Here is a 22,835-nt window from a genome sequence, read left to right on the forward strand (position 1 = left end):
AAAAGTATAGGGGATAACTGTTTGATTTGTGGGGGTAAGACTGCCAGGATCCCAAATTATTGCAAAAACAGGGTCCCCATGCCTTTGAAGTGAATGGAGCAGCAAGTCAGACATGTGCTTGCGCTCCAATTATCTTTATAAAAAAAAACGGAAATAGACAAGCACTGTACTCGGCTATCTCCTTCCGCCCAGTATACAATGAATGGAACGGCAATGTACATGCTTTACTAGTGGCTCCATTCATTTTGGGGTTACAGGTTCTCCATTCTCATAACTGGTTTGGGTCCCAGTGGTCATACCCCTGCAAATCTAATAGTTATGCCCTATCCTGTGGCTATAGAATAACTATCTAACCAGAAAACCCCTTTAAGCCACGGACCCTCGTTCAAGCTTCAGATGTTTTCCCTTTAAGAAATTCCTCAAGTGTTATGATGATGACATAATGAATCACATTTTTCATTTGCAGAGCCTTGGTTGCCAGTCATCTGTTTGTCATGGATCAATAATGAATCCTAAGTGCTACATGCGAGGTCCAAGGGATAAGGCAATACCTCAGGATGTTCTATTACCTCAAGCAGTGGAGTTTATTAATCAATATTACAAGTCTTTCAAAGAGTAAGTTATCGTTATGAGTAGTTTGGTCCAGTCTCTGTCCAGAAAGTCAGTACAGAGTTGTAACTTGAAGGTCCAGGGCTCCACTACAGTTCCTTCCACCTTCCATGTTCCATTTCTAAGACTTATGTGTCAGAGGGCAGGGTACCACTGCTACATCTGCACCGACTATATCTACACCCCTGAATAAATATAATTATATTTACTGTAAATTATAGTAGTATGCATCAGACTTCTGTTTCCATGTGTATTTAGTTTACTCTTTCATCAACCAATAATACTACCAGGCTAAAGGAATCAGCAAGAAAAGCCCCTTAATACTTAGGCCATTTCTCTATTATAATAACATGAAAATATTTAAATATCATTTTTCTCTCAATTTATTTCAGACCCCAAATAGAAAACTACCTTAATAGACTGGAAACAGTGACCAAAGATATTGAACATACGGGAACCTACCAGTTAACATACGATGAGTTGGTATTTGCATCGAAACAGGCGTGGAGAAATGCCCCCAGGTGTATAGGACGGATCCAGTGGAGTAATTTGCAGGTAAATAAATCTTTAGTACTCAAGAATATGTCTTTTGGGTTCCCTTTATTATCAAATGATAATCATCTGTGAAGATAGAACTGCCTTTGATGAGAACCTAGAAAATATCAGCAAAACAGAGACGTAATTAAAGCCCATGGACCCTGCTACAAAAGTTTGGCTTGGTGCCACCTAATACGCAGACCACCAAAATCTTACCCTGTGTACATGTGTATGTATCATGTGACTGAGGGCTCATGCACACAGACATATAACGGCTTGCTTTAATTTGTATGAACCTGTAATATGGGTCCCATAACTATATTGCCGCACTGCAGTATGCCTCGTATAAGGCTTCATACACATGACTGTATCCATTTGGCGGTCTGCAAACCACGGATCAGCAAAATACAGATAGCAGACATATGCATTCTGCAATTTTCTCAAACCTATCATTACAAATAGCTATTCTTGTCTGCAAAACGTACAAGAATAGGGCATGTTCTATAATTCGCGAAATGGCCACATGGATGCGGACAGCACACAGATGACGTCCTGAGCCTAAATGAATTCAGACCCTGGATCAGACCCCAAAATTAAAGGAGACCGTAAATCAGATCTCAAACCACACCAGACCTTAGATCAGATCCCAAATCCAGACCTCAGGCCAGATCCCTAAATTTAATGCAAACCCCAGACAAGACTCCTAAAGAATCCAGACCCCCAAACCAGACCCCCAAATCAACTTAGATTCTAGACCCCAAAAGAAATCCAGACTCACAGATCACAAAATCTATTCAGACCCCACACCAGAACCCTCCATTTACATACAGCTGCTCCTTCCCGGGTCAGGTTCTCTTCAGATTCACGTACCAATACACTGGGCCTTGAAACTAATCTGGTAATCGTGATATTTATGCAGCATCTGAAGGAAGAGAATATCCAGCGCCAAGCATATAGATGAAATAAAAACTTTATTTATTGGATATACATAAAAAAACGGTGGTGCATTCCCACATAAAATTTTATGAACATCCAAATAAAGTTTTTATTTCACGTTTATACTCGGCGCTGGATATGTCCTTCCTTCAGTTGCTGCAATACACCTGGAATCTGGTCCAGTGTCTCTGCGCACCAAGCGGTGAACTGAATTTATCTAGGCGGTGAGCTTTTGTTTCCTTTTTGTGTGTGATATTTTTACCTAAACTAAAATTTTAAGTTTAGTATCAACTGCATTAGGGATTTTGATTCTGCTTCCCTCCATTACATAAAAATAACAGGCATATAATCAGGAGACATTCTTAATTTGTCTCCCTAATACATGATGTCATGGTTGGGCATAAGATATTTAATAATTATCTGCTAAATTCCATGAATCCCATCTCATACTTTCCATTTAAGGTGTTTGATGCCCGGGACTGCAAGACAACTCAAGAAATGTTCCAGCTCATCTGTCGTCATATAAAATACTCCTCAAATGGTGGTAATATAAGGTAATTTTATGTCTCCTTTTAAAATAGAGTTATCAAATTTTCATGCAACTTCATTCTCCATCTGTTGTGGTAGGTGCAATGTTTGTAAGATATGTAGCATGGTAAATATGTACCCGTCTTAAAAATTTCTTCTCTGCTGTAAAAATAGGCAATTGGTCTATAAATACAGTGATATTAAATTTATATGATATATTAATATCTAATAACCCTATTAATATCAATAGATTACTTAAAGGGGTTGTCCAACGAAAAATATTCAACAGTTTTCAAACCAGCACCTGGATCTGAATACTTTTGTAATTGCATGTAGTTAAAAATTTGGTATAGCCACAGAGTTATTCAATAAAATGTATCTGTATAGTGCCACCTGCTGTTTGTTCTTTTTCTTATTTCTTTGACATGCTCACTGAGATGGCCGCACATGCTCAGTTTCATCCTTCATCTGCCTCTTGAGCTGTGATAGGTAGAGCATGGACACGCCCCCTGAGCTGCAGCAGAAAGACACTTCCCATGAGCTGCCAGCTTGATATAAATCTAGCAGAGCAATGAATGGGGAGATCTCTGGATCCATGTGCTGGTTCTAGCTTTGTTAGAAAGGTGTTGTCATGGACTATACGGTGTCTGATTTTTATTTTTTACATTAATCATGGGATAACCGCTTTAAGCAAAACAGTGAAATTGGCATATATAAGGTGAATGGATTTGCATACTGCCAACTGTTCAATTTTTTTATTAATTCAGTTCATCTTAAAGAAACAAATATGAAGCAATTTAGTATATTGTTGGGATTAAAGATCAGATTGTACAAGGTTTGTTTGTTGTATGTAACTATAGCGACAGATAGGTCTGCATAGGAGCTGTGGACCCAAAAGGTAGATTTTTATAAAAAATACAGTATACATTACTATGCAAACTACGCATTGATCTATTGCTTTGTATACAGTACTTTTTTTTATCAAAATGCATAAGCCTACTCACCACGTCAAGGTGGCCTTTTTTGAGTGTGCCCCTACTCTCCATGTGGTGACTACCACCGCATCTACGGGCAGCGATACCTAGCAGTCCAACGGTGCCCTGCTGTCAGGCTAAGGACTCCTGGGCCCCACAGACACAGCCCCACAGAAACAACAGCAACCACACAGAATTGCACCATATGCAGAGAGATTTTCTAACCAAAATGAAAGTTACCTCAATTTTGGTATGTGCAGCAGAGCATTATAAACATGGTTATAAAGTTGGATATACCATTTAAAGACCAGCTGGGCTGTGAACACTCTGGTAGAGTTCTGAATATAATGTTAAGTAACTTAATGTTTCCTTATATTAAGCTGTAGTAGAACTGAGTACATCTCAAATGACACAAAGATTTCTTTTAATCAGTCATTTTTTGAACAATTGCAGGTAAACTACAGTATTTTCTAAAAAGGGGTTTTCTTAGGATATACTGTAGAATAGACCATCAATATCTGATCTGTAGTTGACGGGGCTGGTTACTACAGTGCTGCTCCCATTCACTTCAAATGGAGAAGCGCTATAGTAAGCACCTCCGTCCACTGCTCATAATGGGCACAGATGTAGTTCTGGTGCTGACTTCTCCTGCTGGAGCTACTTCAGAACAGCTGATCGTCAGAGGTGTGGGGTCTCAAATATCAAAGGCCTATCTTGAGGATAGGCCATCAGAGTGAAAGATTGGGAAAACACCTTTAACCCAGTGGGTTCTCAAAGTTCCTAAGACTTGACAAAGTCTTCAGTTATTTTGTTTTGACTTAATGATCCTAAAGGCAAAGCACTATAATGCACTGTGTGAAAGTTAGTGTTTTCTCCATCAGACTATGTATGGGGTCTGGTTTAAATGCTATATCTACCACAGTCAAACACAGCACATCCTCCTCTGCTCAGACATTGACCCAGCCAGAGGTTAGTGGAATATGTGAGGTCATGCCACCTGAAAGCCAAAAGGAAACCATGATGCTTCTCCATCTTTGATGAAACTCTTACATCTGTAAACCTGCCAATGTTCCATGAGAATGTTTCAAGATAATTATTAACCTAGTTTTCACTGAAATTCATATGAATTGTTCCATATTGTCTTTCTCTCAGGTCAGCGATTACCATATTTCCTCAGCGTACTGATGGGACACATGACTTCAGAGTCTGGAACAGCCAGCTGATTCGGTATGCAGGGTATGAAATGCCCGATGGGGTAATCATTGGAGATCCTGCCAGCATAGAGTTTACAGAGGTATGTGACTGGAGGATATCTGCACACAAGAAATATTTTAGCAGTTATATTCATCCTCTGTATTACAAAAATGGAACTATAAAAATAGAAGTGATTGTCTACAGCCTTCTTCGTTCTTCTTTGTGCAGCCAGAGCAAGACTTTTCATTAGCTTCATGTTTTAATGCAATATTAGTAAATTGTGTAATAAGGATGGCAGCTCTACAAGGATGGCAACTGGGAATTGAGGGATAGTATTTTGAATATGGGACATCCTGATGATCTGGGGGAAAGGGTGGACCTCAAGTTTCTCTTGATTTTTGCAGGGCCTTTAGGTCCTGACTGTTGGGAAACTGGTCACAGTGGGTTTATGGTAGACTGCATCCTAGAGATGTGATTGTCACAGCTTTTTTGCTTATAAGTAAAAGAAAACATAATTTCTGTCCTTGGATAATTGTAAATGGGCTACTGAACACATTACAGTTAGATTTGGTTTTAGGTTAAAGGATTGTTCAAGATTAGAACATAGGGACTTCTTTTTTGGAGAAACAGCTCCTCACATATCTATAAACTGAGTGTCTGATACTACAGTTAAGGTTCTTTTACTTGAATGAGGCCAAAATGCAATACCAGAAACAGCCCATGACCAAGAGTGGTGCTGTTTCTAGGGATAAAAAAGCAAACCTCTTTATCTGATCTTTCTTCCCCTTTGTGCATTAAATTGTAGAACTTTATTTAATATTAATGTGATATTTATTATGAATTCAGTTGATTAAAAGTATTAGAAGCTGTTATTTTTATGACTGAGAGGTACAGGGTTAGATTTATAAACAATTGTTTTAAGTAGTACTGATCCAGTGTATAAATATGTGGTGGGTGGATGGGGAAGGTTTAAGGAAATACTGAAGATTACATTATGTCATACATTTCATAATTCTATCTTAACTATTTTTCTAGCTATGTATGCAGCTTGGATGGAAGCCAAAATATGAGCGATTTGAGATTCTCCCTCTGGTACTGCAGGCAAATGGAGAGGATCCAGAATTATTTGAAATACCTAGAGATCTAATACCTGAAGTTATAATGGAGCACCCAAAGTAAGAGATGGTTCTAATTCAAATCAGTTGAAAAACAGAATATTGTATAATTTTGTGATCAGATATATCATGTATATATCTATGAAAGCAGAAAGATCGATATATGCCTGAATAAAGGCGTAGCACTCCATAGGCATCCTTGAATAGTGAGTGTTTTTTGTTTACCCATGTGAACACTTTCACTCAGTGGAGCATTTTTTCAAGCTAGATAGATAGACAGGTAGATGATAGATGGATAGATGGATATATAGGTAGGTAGATAGATAGATAGATAGATAATGTCTGTGATCATAATGCCCCTGTAAAATGCTGTGGAATATGTTAGCACTATATGAGTAAATAATGATAATAATAATAATAATAATGATAAATAGATATAAAAAAATTCACCGCACTCCCCAAAAAAGTTCAGTAGTAGTGTTCTTTAATAACCAGTGTATTGGTAGAACTTTTTTTGGGCGTGCCGTGGAATTTTATTTCTAATTAATTTGGAGACATGATCATGTCTGCAGCTGCTGCTACACATCTTTACTTAAACTTAACGGTGCAGCTCTAATTTTCTGTTTTTGGATAGATTGATAGATACTGGACAGTTAGATGATTGCTAGATAGATAGATGTTCTATAGACTAATCCAAAAAGGATAAGAGAAGCTCATCTGTATATGGCCCATTATATGCTCCCCCTACTCTCTATTCATTTAGGGTTCTTTATTAATGCTGCTATTATGGATTGTTGTAAACAGCCTAATTTGAGATGAATTTTTGAGTCACATTCTGTATAGAATTCTGCTAAAATATAGAATATTGAAAGATGGACTGAATTTAAAGTATGACTATATATAATATGAATATCAGACCCTATAAGCGTCCATTGCTCAGCCCCCAGACCTGTAGTTGGGGTGTGTGGTACGCTGCCTGCTCCAAACTGTTAAATTGTTTTAGGAATGGTAATATTTGATAGCAGCAATGTTCATCTGAGTAAGTGTTTGTCTTATTTTCAGATTTGAGTGGTTTAAGGATCTCAACCTGAGGTGGTACACGCTACCTGCAGTTTCTAACATGATGCTCGAAGTTGGAGGCATTGAATATACAGCCTGCCCCTTTAATGGCTGGTACATGGGGACAGAAATTGGTGTTCGAGACTTCTGTGATGTTCAGCGGTACAATGTGCTGGAGGTAACTCATACGTGCATTCATACAATGGTTGGTTTGTTCTGAGGTTAAGGGTTAAGCATTTCATTTTTAGAGTAAGAAACCTTTGCAGCAGAGATGACTGAGTGCGGCCATGGGAAAGTAGTCTAACAGGAACTGACACATAGTCCACCCATTTCTTGTGTGCTGTGAAACTAAGTTAGGTTTTTTTTGTCATTACTTCTGATCAGCCTGTGTCATCAGAAAATGACCTATAGTTTAAATCACGTTTTTATGCTTAACATGTTTTTTAATAATTTTTGATGATGTTATTTTTAATTTTCAATGGCAATATCTATATTTAAACAAAAATAAATAAAACCCTGCGGTTTTCTCACTGGTCACTAAGCCTAATAATAGGCGCAACTTATTGGTCTGTACAGATCACTTTACTGCAGTTACCTGCTTATCTGTCATTCTGAATCTGCCTGTAATGATATTGCATCTGTGTATAGATAACACAGGATCCAACATTCAAATAGGATTCTCAAATATTATCTACTATTCCCTTGTACAATGACCTCTGCACAGGTCACAGAGCACGCCTAGAAGACTCTCCCATAGACGTCAATGAGGTCCCCTCCTGACCATTGTGTCTATGGTCCATGTGGCTGCCGTAAAGCTATTTTCTTAATGCTTTCTAAATGCTGTTAAGAGCAGCTCAGGCAAGATGGCCACCCCAATAATCATGTTCAGTAAAATACATTTCCTTTAAATCTGCAATAGTGAAATGAAGGCACATGTAGCCTGTTATACTTTCCTGCTCCCCGCCATCTGATCCTCTGCACTGCCTCCTCTATGTCCATGTTGCGACCCCTTGATTATTTTCTTCCAGCGCTGCCTGGACATGGTCACATGGCCTGCTGCAGCCAATGATTGGCTTTAGTGGTGATCTAGCCATGTCACTGCTGAAGCCAGTCATTGGCTGCAGCAGAACATGTGACCATCCCAGAAGAAATCTTCTGTGTAGGGAGGCAGGCTGCGGGAACTTGGTTAAAGCTCAGCATTCTCTCATCGTCATCATCTGACAATCCCACTCTTGGCAAGCCTGAGTAAAATAACTTTAAAGGGGTTATCAGAGTTATTTCGGCCAACTGCCTGTATGTTGTTAAAAAAATAATTTAAAAAATCTTTAACTCAACTCCCCGCCCCCTCCAATCCAGTGCCGCCACTTAGTCCCCTAGCTGCCGGGCTGCAGCATTGAAGTCCTGTAAACCGTTGCAGTCACTGGCTTCAGCGGTTTATAGCACAAGGCTGCTGAGTTCATTACATCACTATTGCAGTCCTGCAGAGACTGGGAAGGGGAGTAAAGGATATATATTTTTTATTATTTTAATAACATCTATGCATTTAGATTATTAAGAAGCTAACTGTTGAATTATTATCCAGATCTTCTTTATGTTTGTATCTACATTTGAGTAAAATATCTAATATATAACAATGTGACTTTCCAGGAAGTTGGAAGGCGGATGGGTTTAGAAACTCACAAGCTTGCGTCTCTGTGGAAAGACTACGCAGTTGTTGAACTTAATTTAGCCGTTCTATACAGCTTTCAGGTAAGTTCTGCCATTATGGGCAAGTTCAAGTCAATATACTTTATGTATTAAGCTTAAATAATCTATTTTCCATTACAAAAAATAAATAAATTGCTGTCGCTGTACAGTGTACAATTAGGATTCATGCCACAAGGCTGTGTACAAAACTATGACCTTTGGCCTATGACCGGTGAGGACTCATCTCCTAAATTGCAATGGAAAATGTAAACATAACTTTTGATTGTGCAGTAAATAAAAGCTCTTTTCATGATTATTGGGCCAATTCTCTCCCCCTTCCCCTTGTTTGCTAAGAGTCCTGCACAGGTTCTAGTCGTCAAAGGAAATGGATCTAACGCTTCTCTCCAAGGGCCCCATAGCATCCTTATAGTCTGGCTCTCACAGCCTCATTGGCATTCTGCACCTCCTTGAAAAAACAGCAACAAGGGGGTCTCTAATTATCATGTGCGTAAGACTCTTTTTTGGATAAGACATTAAGGGGGTACTCCTATATAGTAGTGAGACCCTCCTGAGTTTGTTCCACCTAGAATTAGAGGTGAAAACAACCAAGTGAGCTGTGCTACGCTGTTTCCGTAACTCCCATTCACTTGCATGGGTGCTATGGAAGCAGCATTGCAAAGCCCACTTGGCTGCATCCATAATTGTGACCACTGTGTCCACCACTGGCTGCCACATCCAGATTAGATGGAGGTGGCTGTATTCTAGAGATAGGTGTGGGTGTCAGAGGTTGGTTCTGCATCTGTGGCGTATCATATGGATCAGATGGAGATACCCCTTTTTAGTTACGGAGTAGCCATCGGTAAGTGGTATTGTGCAGTTAGTCTTCTTCCTTTTAAAGGAAAATTATTCCCAGAAATGTCTAAAGGCTCCCTTCTTAGCTGGTTGTTCCTAGGATATGGACCACTCGGGTCATCAATTTTGACCTCATTCTAAATTGGCTTCCCGTAGCTCCCATCGTGATACAGATCGTAGAATGCATAGGTCATAAACGTCAGAGAGAAGCAGTTTGTTCCAGAAAGACTCCAAATGGATGTAAAATATACAATATACAATAAGATGGTCAATCTTGGAAAAAATCTAGCAAATCTTAATGACAGGGGCAGATTGCTGAAATGATTTATCAAACGGATGCAAAGTTCTTATAGAAAACAATTTCTTTATTTTAGAAAAACAATGTGACCATAATGGATCATCATTCTGCTGCCGAGTCTTTCATGAAGCATATGGAGAATGAATACCGGTTAAGGGGAGGATGTCCAGCAGATTGGGTCTGGCTTGTTCCACCAATGTCAGGAAGCGTTACTAAAGCCTTTCATCAGGAAATGCTCAATTACATTCTGAATCCATTTTACTACTATCAGGTAGGAGAAAAGTCTACTCTTTTACTACTAAGAGGAACCATCACCTCTCGAGACATGTCTGTTTTTAGTAACCACTTGTATTTTCCCATGTAATAACAAATCTTATTTGTTCTAGAAATTTATAAATGGATTGTCAGGAGTCTTCAATAAAGGTCCATCTGGATCTTACCATTTGGAGGGGGGGGGGATGGGTCCCGGCATAGTCTGACACTGGCAGCACTGATTGGATAGTGTTAGACTGTGCAGGGACACACCCACAACTGGTAACACCCAGCTGGACCTTTATTGCAAACTTCTGGCAATTCATTAAATAAGTTCTAGAAGGAATAATAGAGAAATAGCACATGAAAGTTACATGAGTTACATGAAAAGATACTCCAGAACTGTTATTACATGGGGAATGCTAATACTTAGTAAAACAGACATGTCAGGAGAGGCGATGAGTCTTCTTTAGGAAAAGATATTACAGTTGTATTTAGCGTAAACAACCACTGATTTTGTTCATCAGAATCGTAGGTTGAAGCTTGTCACTTTCTACAAAATATTTACCTGTACATTTTTATTAGCTTATTGATAATGAAACGTAAAACATTTTTTCAGATTGACGCTTGGAAAACTCACAAGTGGCATGACGAGAGCCGTAAACCAACGAAGAAGGAATTCAAACTGAGTGTTATTTCCAAGTAAGAGTCAAGATTTTTAACCCAGATATCTGAATAGGAACCCAGCCTTTCCACTTGTAGTGACATGAAACGCCTCTGTTACCATTTATGACAAGGGAGATTTCAATATTGTAATGATGGAGCAAGCAGGCTGCTGAAATGAGAAACTGTAAGAGCCCACTTGGTTGGTGGACATTGCAGAAGAAAACATTGCTGGACGCTTAGGAAACATCTGTTAATCCTGTTATAGAAATGGGCGATAGGTTGCTCTGACATGTTTTGCTAGTTGCATACATTATATGTTTAATGTACATTTTGTATTTGTTATTTTAGGGCAGTTCTTTTTGCTTCAACACTTATGCGGAAAACTATGGCTGCCAGGACGAAGGCAACTATACTCTTTGCAACTGAAACTGGGAAGTCTGAGACATTTGCAAAAAAGTTGCACATGTTATTCAGCTATGCCTTTAACACTAAGGTAAGAAACCTATAGTATCCTTACATGTGCTGTTATAAGGAATAATGGCATCTGTCAGCAGTTTTGTACCTATGACACTGGCTGACCTGTTACATGTGCATTTGGCAGCTGAAGGCATCTGTGTTGGATCCATTTTTATATGTACCCGCATTGCTGACAAAAGTGATGTTTTAATATATGCAAATGAGCCTTCAGGAGCAGCGGGAGCGTTGCCATTACACCTAGAGGCTCTGCTTTATCTGCAACTGCCGCACCCTCTCCAATTTAACAGGGCCAGGCAATGTAAACGTGATCACACCTTTTTGGTCCTGTCAATCAAAGTGCAGAAGGCATTTTTATCAGCAATGCGGGCACATATGAACCTGCTTCTTGTGACTTTCCAAGCAAATGTCTTTCTACTGTTCCTTCCATGATCTCTCTTCATCATCCACATTGATCATTAACTGCAGATTAATGATTACCCCCTGAGCTGCTACACCTGGTATTCAAGAAGTAATGTCCATAGTGCCCATTCTGGGCAGAAATCCATGGTGGTCAGATCCATGGTGATCAGTCAAATGCAAGAAGGTTAGCTTCAACTGAAAAGTGTCTCAGCTGGTCTATTCACATGGTGATCATTGAGGAGAACCTGACAGCAAAAACGGCATGGGGTTGTACTGCAGTTACCTCCATTTCCATTTTAAGAATTAAATCACCAATAAAATCATAGATAGTTTTTGCAGCATCACAGTGTGAAGAGAGCCTTAACAGCTATTCTATAGAAATAAGATCAATATTTTAATGATCACTGTAGGAACATATCGTATAGAAGTAGTTTTAATAAAATGGTTAACATTGCAGGTGGTCTGTATGGAAGATTACAATATTGGAAACTTGGATAAAGAATCTCTTCTCCTGGTGGTTACAAGTACATTTGGGAATGGTGACTGCCCTAGCAATGGAGAGGTGGGTGTAATATATCTGGTTTAGACTTTATAGTGGAAAAATGGCCAACTCTAAGGCAATAAGGAACCCATAGGCGACAGATATTTAAGCCAATGCACCTACAAAAATGAGATTACTCTAGAAAAGATTGATAGATAGATAGATAGATAGATAGATAGATAGATAAGATAGATATAAAGATAGATAGATTTAAGATAGATAGATATGAGATAGATATAAAGATAGATAGATTTTAGATAGATATGAGATAGATAGATAGATAGATAGATAGATAGATATAGATATGAGATAGATAGATAATAGATAGATATGAGATAGATAGATAGATATTAGAAAGATAGATAGAAAGATAGATAAATAGATAGATGAGATAGATAGATAGATATGAGATAGATAGATAGACAGACACAGAGATAGAATGACAGGGACAATCTAGCTTTACATTACTGCACTAGTAATGATGTTGCTTTGCCTGCTGTTCTGTCTTCATACACATTCACACAATGTGCAGTCTGACATTCAGCATAAACCATTCCTGTCTTCCAAATAAGAGGACTGTTATTTGTAGTCTAACTTATTTATTTGTCAACAGATCGTATATATGTGATTGATTGATTATATACGATTGATTAATTGATTGGTAAATCAGGATTGTTTGGTAAAACTACAAGAATACAAATAACATGTATAAGTATCAAGCATGGATAGCATATACTATAACATTTGCATTGACATTCAAAGCACATGGTAAAATGGCTGCCTATACATAGGATTACATGTCTAGCTAACAGTAGTAACAACTCCCTGAGTAACGAGTACAACTAACTGAACAGCTCTGCATAACATGATGTCCCTGAAACAAAGGTAGATCTCTTACCAGATATGATTTTACAAGGATGGTGGAGTTTGAGAAGGAGACATGAATAGGACAGCTCTGTACTGTGTCCTGGAGACTGGAGACTTCTCTTTCCCAGAATTCTTTGCACTCCCACAATGCAGTGCACCACCCACAATGCAGTAGTCTTTGTAACAGGAAAAACAAAGTGTAATGCAACTTAACACTGCTAGATGGTGCTATAACCACACTTCAGAAATACCAAGACTGAGGCAGACATGATCTGAAATGATTCTCTAACCCAGCTGGGCAGAACACCTGCGCTCTCTAAATATTTTTATTTTATTTTATAGAAATTCAAGAAATCAATTTTCAACTTGAAGAAATTGCAAGACAAATTGAGGTATGAAAGCCTACAGAAACACTGCACTGGGTAAACTGCTGTAACTCCTAAACAATACAGTAATGTAGAACATAGGAAGGGATAATTAGTATTATTTAGTAAAGTGAAGGAACAGACAGATGTTACGACAAGCACAGACAGCCGAAACCTGCTTACCCATGGTGGTCAGTGGGTGAGTGATTTTGAAGGTAATGCCTATGTTTGAGCTGCAGAATCATACTGCGGGTGGGATGGGTTACAGTTGCGTGCGCTTGCTGAAATGTGTGCAGACAGATATATTCTCTTATAGTGTATTAGTTGAGAAATGCTTTAGCTTCCATCCTCCAGGACAATGTAAAAAGATTATCATCTCGAGGAATAGCTCATGCAGCAGTTGGTAGCCTGGTGTCTGGTGTTCTATTTTTTGCAGTGCGGACTGATCACGGACCCATTCAAGTTAAATGGTTCTGGATCCATCTGCAGAATCCGCACGGATGTTGCCCGTGCATTGGGGACCACAAGTTGTGGTCCCCAATGCATGGAATTGCCGAACAACAGCCGTGTGCATGAGTCCTAAGAGGGGAGTTCCCAGGCTCAACAGGAGCCTTCATCGGCCCAAGTGGGCTGATACAAAGAGACATTAATGATAAATCCATGGTTTGCAGAACACATTTCAGAAACCTACTTTTATCACAGCTCAGTTTATGATGCTATGTGATATATATATTATGGTACAATTTTGGTGATGCATATAGTATATAACATTGTCTACTTATCTATGTTATCTATAACATGTGTGTCTCACAGACCTCTGCTTTTACACCAGGTATGCTGTTTTTGGACTTGGCTCCAGCATGTATCCACAGTTTTGTGCATTTGCCCATACCCTAGACCAGAAACTGGCACAGCTTGGTGCCAACCAGATCAGCCCTACAGGTGAAGGAGATGAACTTAGTGGGCAAGAGGAAGCTTTTCTGTCATGGGCCATCCACACTTTTAAGGTATGCATAGCTGTTTAACCCCATTAAGGACCAAGCATATTTGTTTTTTTACTCCTAGCCTTCCAGAGCAATAACTTTTTTATTTTTCCATTCACGTACCTGTATTAGGGCTTGCTTTTGGTAGGACAAGTTGCACTTTCCAATACCACCATTTGATATTGCAAACAGTATAGTGAGAAGCTGGAAAAAAATGCAAAATGCGGTGGAACTGTAAAATAATTTGCAATTCTGCCATAGTTTTATGCATTTCATTTTCATGGTGTTTCCTTTGTGCTAAAATCGATGAATTAGCTTCATTCTCTGGGTCAATATAATTACAGCAATACCATATTTATATCGGTCGTCTTGTGTTTTAATTAAAACTTAATAAAAAAAACTTTTCTTTGCATCGCCATGTTCTGACCCCATAACTTTTTGTTATTTACTTCTATGGGGCTGTGTGAGGGCTTTTTGCATTTTTATTTTTATTTTTTGAGGGAGGTGAAGATACAAAAAACAACGAATCAGCCATATAATAATTTTTTTTCATTACAATATTCACTGTATGGGATAAATACATTTATATTTTAATAATACTGGCATTTTAGGAAATGACGATGTCAACAATATTTATTGGTTTATTCATATTTGTAAAAACTTTTTAAAACTTTTTTACACTTATTTTTAGCCTCACTCACTTTTTCAAGGACTTTTTTGTGTCATACAAACGATACAGATAAACAATACACACAATTAATCATGGGTGCTTCTATCATTCTCAGGCTGCCTGTGAAGTGTTCGAGATTCGTGGCAGACAGAAAATTACCTTACCAAAATGTTATACCTCAACAGAAGGCTGGATTCCAGAAAATTATCGTCTTATAAATGAAAGTCAACCTTTAGATCACATCAAAGGTATGTGTCTAATGAAAATTTTATTTGAACCTAAAGGGGGTTTCTGGGCTGCAGATTTTGATGTCCACTTCTTAAGATAGGTCATCAATAGTGAGAAGCAAAATTATAAAAAAAAATTGATTTGGCTGCTTCGCTGAATTTCACAAAGAAATGTGATTCGTTATCAATTACTTCCGTTGTATGTAGTGAGCACAATGCTGCCCTGTCATTGAACCCCATGAGGGTAAAAATAAAACCCCAAAACATCCTCACCTTATTCATTTGCTCATGGAGAGGCCGCTGTAGACATCTTGATTGAAGAGACCGAGCAAAATCTCATGTGGTGATGTGTCATCATGCCATTACACTGGCTGGGCATGGTCATCAGCCCGGCCAGTGCAGTGGCGTGGTGATGTCACCCATCACCGAGCACGAGTTTTCAGTGGTTTCAAGATCAAGATGGCCACAACAACCTCTCCGTAAGGAAATTTGGCTTCAAGTTTTTCCTCAAATTCGGATCGAAGTTATTTCATTTCACTTCGATTCGCTCATCTCTAGTCATCAATATCAGATGAGGGGGGGTTCAACATCTGGCACCCCACCTATCAGTGTAGTGGCCATGCTGGGTTACTGCAGCTCAGCTCCTATACAAGTAAAGCTTGACTCTGTAGCCCCTTCAAAAACAGGATATTTTCACAAATATTTCTCACCTATCAAAAAGATAAATATTAACTTGGTTGGGGGTCAATCACTTTGACTTCCACCAAGCACTAGATATTGGTTACTTTTGAGTGTTAATATATGAAGTGGTGATCAGGTATTATTCTATGATTACAAACTGTATGGACAATTTAAAAACAGTTACATTCTATATAGGGATACATGTTATTTATGGGAAACCCGATTTACGGAGTTGCATAAATGGCCATTGCCTATGATAATCTTATTATCGCAGCTACTCCTTTTAGTCGTGGATATGATGCAATTCACCAACCTTACCCAACAAACCCGTGAGGAGATGTAGTCTGAACACTAGGACAGACAGTCTATCAATGGTTAAAGTGTGCAATTCTGACAATAACAATGTATTTCGTAATTGCTATTTATGCAAACATATTTTCAAAAAGTAGCTCCTCAGACTTAACGCTGGGAAGAGTAAGGCTGCCAAGGCTAAGGAAGCCAGCTTTTATGTTCCCAGTTATCCTTCTCCTTCTGCATAGTACTTACATAGAGCTCATTGTTACCCAACATCTGTCTAAAAGCTGAAAACCGGAAAAGGTGTGGTTGCTATGTACCAAGGAAACAGCCTTCAAAGTGAGGTGCACATTAACAGCTGTGTAAAGGGACCACTTATTCTTAAACTGTAAAACAGACCGACTCTATTGTTTAATGGGAAACATGGACAGATAACTAAATGCTGGAGATAATTACTGTTATGCCTTTCATATCTGTCCAGAACATCAAATTGCCTTCTACAAGGAAGAGTGTATTAGTGATGACTGGAGGATAATGGGTTACAGTTATCAAATCAGAAGAGTCATAGCTGGGCTTTTCTTCATTTTGGGCAAATAATCAGTTAGCTGCCCTAACCTGTATATAAATACCCTGGCGAGGGCAGAGTAACTTCTGGGGGCACATCCCCAAACTAACATAGTGAAGGACATTTCATAAGGGCATTACACCATTATTGTGGCGTGAAAAAAGTTGCACATTTTTTAGCATTCCATATATGCACCATAATTTGCAACTTTTTAAGCTTCTCAACACTTCTCCAAAAGTGCCAAGAAAGGGAGCGGGGCTTCATGCACCGCACCACATTTACTATACCTTAGTCTAGAAACTGGCGTCAGTTATAGCTGAAGTACATGTCGGCCCCATGGCAGGGATGGACTTCAGTTTCTGGCGTAAGCCTGTCTTAATAAATGTCCCTCAGTGTTTAGGTTTCAATAGGAGAATATGAAGTTCTCTACATACAATGCATATACGTTTGTTGCCAATTTTTATTTCTTTTAAACACAGCCTCGCCTGTTTAATTTCCCATAGAATCAAGTGTAATCAACAGTTTACAGAATGGAGTGTGTGAATGACATGCAATCAGCAACTGCATACTTTAACCTTATTATTGTGCCATTTTAGACACACAGGTGGAGATTTATCAAACTGGTGTAAAGTAGAACTGACTAACTGACAAAGCAGCTGTGAAAAATGAAAGGTTGAATCTGATTGGTTGCTATGGGCAACTAAGTCAGCTCTACTTTACACCAGTTTCATAAATCTCCCCCATAGTACAAGATTTATCAGCACCTAAATATGACATATTGTTAAAAGAAAGAAACTAAGGGGTATAGTCTGAAAGTAAGGCATGATCAGCTATTATTCACATAAATGACCAAAAGTGTTGTGTTTTTCCTTTGTGTTTAGCCCTCTCAAAACTGCATTCAAGAAGTATCATAAAAATGACCCTAAAATCTAACGAAAATCTGCAAAGCCCAAAATCTAGGTAAGTACCCTGAAAACAATGGCATTTATTATTAGAGCTTGGAATAAGAGGGATCCAAAGGCTAAATGATATGGGAATGGATTCAGTCAAGTGTTCCGTAGAATAGTCTTATGACTTTGCCTTTGATTTACTTGTCTTTTGACATTTGACTTTGATGTTTTACCTGTAAGCAATTGTCATAAGTTTTGACATTTTGCTTATATGCTGAGCCAAAGTGATCTAAAGAACTGATGACCAAATGTGCATCATGAATCAGATTTCAATCACCCAATCACCAAACAGCCTGACTATGGCAGAGCCTGTAAGGAATTTGAATGAGGAAGACTGAAGACCTTCAAAATCTTAGGGTTTGTCCATTCATCTCAAATTCTGTCAAAAATGCTGGAGCACAGCATGCAGCGCTATTTTGTTTAGTAAAATGATGGACAATATAGTGGAAACACAAGAGCCCCTATTATAATTTATAATTGGGGCTGTTCAAACACTTTCGGTGTCTGTTATATCAAAGTTTTTGCACTTCCATTTTTTGTTCTGCTCTTATGATATAGCACAGCATGCAGCACTATTTTGTCCAGTTCAATGATGGACACCATGACAGGAACATGACAGACCCCCAATTATAGTCAATGGAGTCCACTGGGCGCTGTTGGTGTCCATCACATCAGATATTCAGTTATTCCATTTTTTGGGGGTCCTACAGCTCCTATGATGGAACAGAACAATGGAAATAACGATGCAGATGTCAATGCTGACTTATTGCTATATGTATGACAATAATGATAAAAAGTAGCTAACACCAAATTATCTTCTCCTATGAAAAAATTAGGAAGCTCAGTAATATAGTCAAGTCCTGCTGTAAATGAATTTGTTGATTCTGCTCAGAGGGAGGAAATCCTGCATACGTAATTAGTCCTATTATGAGTTCCTCCTTGTTGTTTTCAGCCGTGCCACCCTCCTAGTGAAACTTTCCAGTGAGAATTACCAGGAAGTTCAGTATCTGCCAGGAGAACATGTTGGTGTATTTCCTGGCAATCAGCCAGAGCTAGTTAATAGCATAATTGGACTTCTGAAGGATGCTCCCGCAATCAATCAGGACATCCGGCTGGAGACACGCAGTGAACAGGGTAAGGATCTGTTTTGTTTTGGTGAACGCTTCAACTTCCTTCTTGGTGTACTCAGATGCTTGTTGCGTCATTATAATACTACTGGACAATTACTATGTCTCTTTGATATACCGACTTCCCGACTCAAATCATCAAAGACATGCAGTTCTAACCTCTTGCAACCTTTGAAAGTGTCCTCATTGGCCGTATCGGATTTGTTTGGCATATGTAGGAATGGTAGCATTCATCACTGGGCTGTGAAAAAAAAAAACTGAGTGGTCTGAAATGCGTTGCCCAGATCTGTCCATAGCGGCAGATAAAACAATAAAGGAAATGGCTATACAAATGATTTGGATCTCATTACCAAATAAATTGAGCTATTAAGATAAAAAATGTATAACTTACTTCATAGGGTATTTATTTAAAATGGTCAAAAGTATAGACCCTTTTTTCACTACTTTCTTTAGGCCAAATGATCTATAATAAGTGTGGGCTACAATTATATTGCATTGCTTAAGACTTGGGTGTGTAACAAAAGATATATTCATTCCCGTAAGCAACAGCGGTTTAGATTTGGGGTGAAACTGCAAGTTGGATCCTATTCTTAAATGGATGTTAATATTGATAGGACAGGATAGGCCATCAATATCAGATTGGAGGGGGTCCAACACCCCGCACCCCTACCGATCGGCTGTTTCAGAGTAACTTCGGTACATATTTCTGGCATTGGAACTATACAGCTCTGTCCATTGTGAAGTGGACAGAGCTGGTTACTGCAGCACTACCCCCATTCAAGTGAATGGGCACAGTACTGCATTCACTAGCTCTGTCCACTACCCAATGGAGCTGTGTAGTTGCAGGGCAAACTCCCTGTGCTGGAGCTACTCCCAAACAGCAGATGATAGGCCATCAAGATCCTCCAGCTGTTGCAAAAAATCCTGGAGAAACCAGCCTCAGAAGCTTAAAATATAGTGATTGTAGCTGTGAAATGGGATCTGTTTGTTGTAAACCTAGACACAGCTACATGATTAATAACAATGACTGACACATATTGAAGACTGGGTTCTCTCAGCTGGGGCTGTAGATTCTTGTAGGTTCACTAAAGGTCAACCTGAACCTTGGTAAGGAACACTCATTCAGCGTCTTTCCTACCAAATATGGTCCAGGAACAATTGAAAATGAATTACCGTACTCTATTGTGTAATTTAACCACCTGCTTAGGATATGAAGGAAGGATGTGTGAAGCTGTCCAAGTTCGTGCCAGTAACAGGATTTCATGGGATTTTACGTGTCACCTTTTTAATTAAAAATCCCCTAAATTTAGCAAAGTGGGGAAAATTTAGAAACTGACAAGAATACTTTGGATCCCATTCTAATAAATTTCCTCTCCTTCCTGTGTTTTCAGGTAACTTCTGGACAACCAGTGAGAAAATCCCTCCTTGCTCACTGTCCCAGGCATTGACTTACTTCCTGGACATAACCACCCCACCCTCCCAGCTGCTTCTGAAAAAGCTGTCTCTTCTGGCTACTGACGTGGAAGACAAACAGAGACTGGAAGACTTGAGCAAAGTACGTACATAGTTCACTCACTCAACAACTAAGAATTTGCATTAGTTTTAATGGACTGTGTCTATTTTGGACACTGTATGTTTGTGGTTTTGACCAAACAGTTATAAATCATTTTTGAATTTGACAAAAGAAAGAAATGCATTCTCAACATACCTTTTAAAGGGGTAGTCCAGGATTTTTCTTTGCCCCACAGCTTTGAATACTTGTGGAGAAATCCATACTTTCCTGCACCCCTCGGTTCTACACTGGATTCCCTCACTGGTCTTCAATTTATGCATGGGCCTGGTCATGTAAACTGCTGCAGCCATTGATTGACCTCAGCATTGATATGTCCCTAAGCAGCATGTGACCCAGTAGTGATATGACGCTTGGAATTATGTTAATGTTGAGAAAAGTCATTGGGTGCACTGGTGCACGTGACCCCATCTAAGTTGACAGACAGGAACCACAAGTCCAGTGAAAAGATCAATAGCGCTAGAATGGAGAGGCTTAGAGCAGATGAGTATGGATTTCTCCACAGGTATTCTAGGGTGAGGATGAAAATGTAAAGAAAAAATCTTGGACAGTCTCTTTAAGTCTTTACATATGGTCATTATCTAACACAAATTAGTATACTTTTTCACACTCCAGCAGGATGCAAAGTACTAAATAAACACATGAGAAACAAGAAACCATGCATGCATTTCTGAGACATGCATCAAAATTGAACTCTGTTTTGATGTGATTTGGTCATGCAAGTGTCACATCGCATAGGAGGCAAACTCTGCTCTTAAATAATATTTTACCATATTCTATAATTTAATTTTATATGAAAAATTGATAATGTTTTCAAAACGATCTACATTTCAACTGTGAAATTTTTGGGAAATTCAGGAAGATAGTTTAGTCAGTTGGTTAGTTGATATATTAGATATGGTTTGTGTGGTTTTTGGTGTAGGTACTGATTTATTTACACTGCACTGTGATACAACGTTTTTTGGGTATTGCTAATTTACCGTCTTGGTTTAATAAACTGTCTTTTACATCCAATAACATTTCTAGGATACAGAAAAGTACAATGCATGGAAATCCTACAATTATCCATCATTCCTTGATATACTGGAGGAGTTTAAATCTCTTGAAGTACCTACTACATTTTTGCTGACTCAGTTACCAGCACTTAAGGCACGGTACTACTCTATAAGCTCCTCCAATGACATGTCACCTGGAGAGATTCACCTCACCGTCGCTGTTGTAAACTACAGAACGAAAGGTCAGTAGAAGCTTATTAGTCAAGTTTGAAGATGTATGACCTCAAAAAGAAGTTAGAGCTTTCCAATATATTGGAAAGTGAGTGGGAATCTCAATTGTTTACTTCAGAAAATCTGTCCTGGTCATGTGGTGGGCACATAGGTGCACGGCTCGTGACAAGTGACAGCTCTGATAAATAGTTAGTAACTGTGACAAATCGGGCACATGTGTGATCATCACAAGACCAGGACAGACCTTCCTGACAAACAGGATTACCATTCAAAGATTACAAAATACAAAAGGCATATTAGAAAATGTCTTACTTTTTAAGAGGGTAGGCACATTCAATTTGCAATGAATAAGCTTCATTTGCTGAAAATGGAGCACCCCTTTAAGATTATATAATATTGATGAGCTCCTTTTCTGTCTCCTTAATAACCCTTCCGGATCTCCATTATACATGTATGGTGGAAGTCTGGTCTTTAAATATGGTGATAATTCAGAAGCTAAGTGCTGCTGTTTTACACAGCTGACACCGATCACAGACATATAACCCTCAGGTGCCGTGGTCATCCATTGCCATGACATTTAAGCAGCTTTTACCCAGGAGTGGTGTGCTCTCGGGGCATCAACAGCTCCCCTGCTCTGGGGAGTTGTTTGTTCACTGTGGTACCCTCTAGCCTGCTAGAGGCTCTAATGCAGGCATCCTCAAACTGCGGCCCCCCAGCTGTTGCAAAACTACAACTCCCGGCATGCCCGAACAGCCTACAGGTATCAGCGTACAGCAGGGCATTGTGGGAGTTGTACTTTTACAACAGCTGGAGGGTCGCAGTTTGAGGATGCCTGCTCTAATGCTTTCCACAGAGATGTTCCTATCGAGCTCTGCTTGTGGCAGGGCTCCATAGAAATGCTCTAAATCTCCTATAAGCTGCAATAGTCATTTGTAGCAGTTTATGGGAGAAATGATTAGACAATCGCATGTTCAAGCCCCCAAGGGGACTAAAAATGTTGTTGTTTTTTACCCATATTAAAAAATTAAAATAAAGTACAACTTGTCCTGAAAAAACAAGCCCTCATATGGTTATGTAAACATCTCTATGAAGGGATGAATTACACATAAAAAATTTATTGTATTGTATCACAGCATTCTTTCAGTACTTTTGTAAAAATTGTATATCTTTGGTTTGTTATTGTTCTC

The 22,835-nt window shown here is 38.9% G+C and overlaps 1 protein-coding gene across 4 annotated transcripts in view; it reads left to right on the forward strand.

The window, feature by feature from the left end:
• The window catches only part of LOC122930441 (nitric oxide synthase, inducible-like), a 424,300-nt gene that overhangs the window by 393,704 nt on the left and 7,761 nt on the right, over positions 1–22,835 (forward strand). For all 4 annotated transcript variants that reach the window (XM_044283851.1, XM_044283853.1, XM_044283852.1 and 1 more), the window contains 18 exons: positions 467–615; positions 1,002–1,164; positions 2,545–2,636; positions 4,737–4,878; positions 5,814–5,953; positions 6,956–7,130; positions 8,600–8,701; positions 9,865–10,059; positions 10,660–10,742; positions 11,055–11,199; positions 12,040–12,144; positions 13,333–13,382; positions 14,188–14,362; positions 15,124–15,256; positions 17,657–17,735; positions 18,678–18,859; positions 20,244–20,407; positions 21,449–21,659. In XM_044283851.1, the coding sequence (XP_044139786.1) occupies positions 467–615; positions 1,002–1,164; positions 2,545–2,636; positions 4,737–4,878; positions 5,814–5,953; positions 6,956–7,130; positions 8,600–8,701; positions 9,865–10,059; positions 10,660–10,742; positions 11,055–11,199; positions 12,040–12,144; positions 13,333–13,382; positions 14,188–14,362; positions 15,124–15,256; positions 17,657–17,735; positions 18,678–18,859; positions 20,244–20,407; positions 21,449–21,659 (2,485 nt within the window). The remainder of the gene's footprint in view (positions 1–466; positions 616–1,001; positions 1,165–2,544; positions 2,637–4,736; positions 4,879–5,813; positions 5,954–6,955; positions 7,131–8,599; positions 8,702–9,864; positions 10,060–10,659; positions 10,743–11,054; positions 11,200–12,039; positions 12,145–13,332; positions 13,383–14,187; positions 14,363–15,123; positions 15,257–17,656; positions 17,736–18,677; positions 18,860–20,243; positions 20,408–21,448; positions 21,660–22,835) is intronic.

This window comes from Bufo gargarizans, chromosome 3, assembly GCF_014858855.1.
Source record: "Bufo gargarizans isolate SCDJY-AF-19 chromosome 3, ASM1485885v1, whole genome shotgun sequence".
Classification (NCBI taxonomy): Eukaryota; Metazoa; Chordata; class Amphibia; order Anura; family Bufonidae; genus Bufo; species Bufo gargarizans.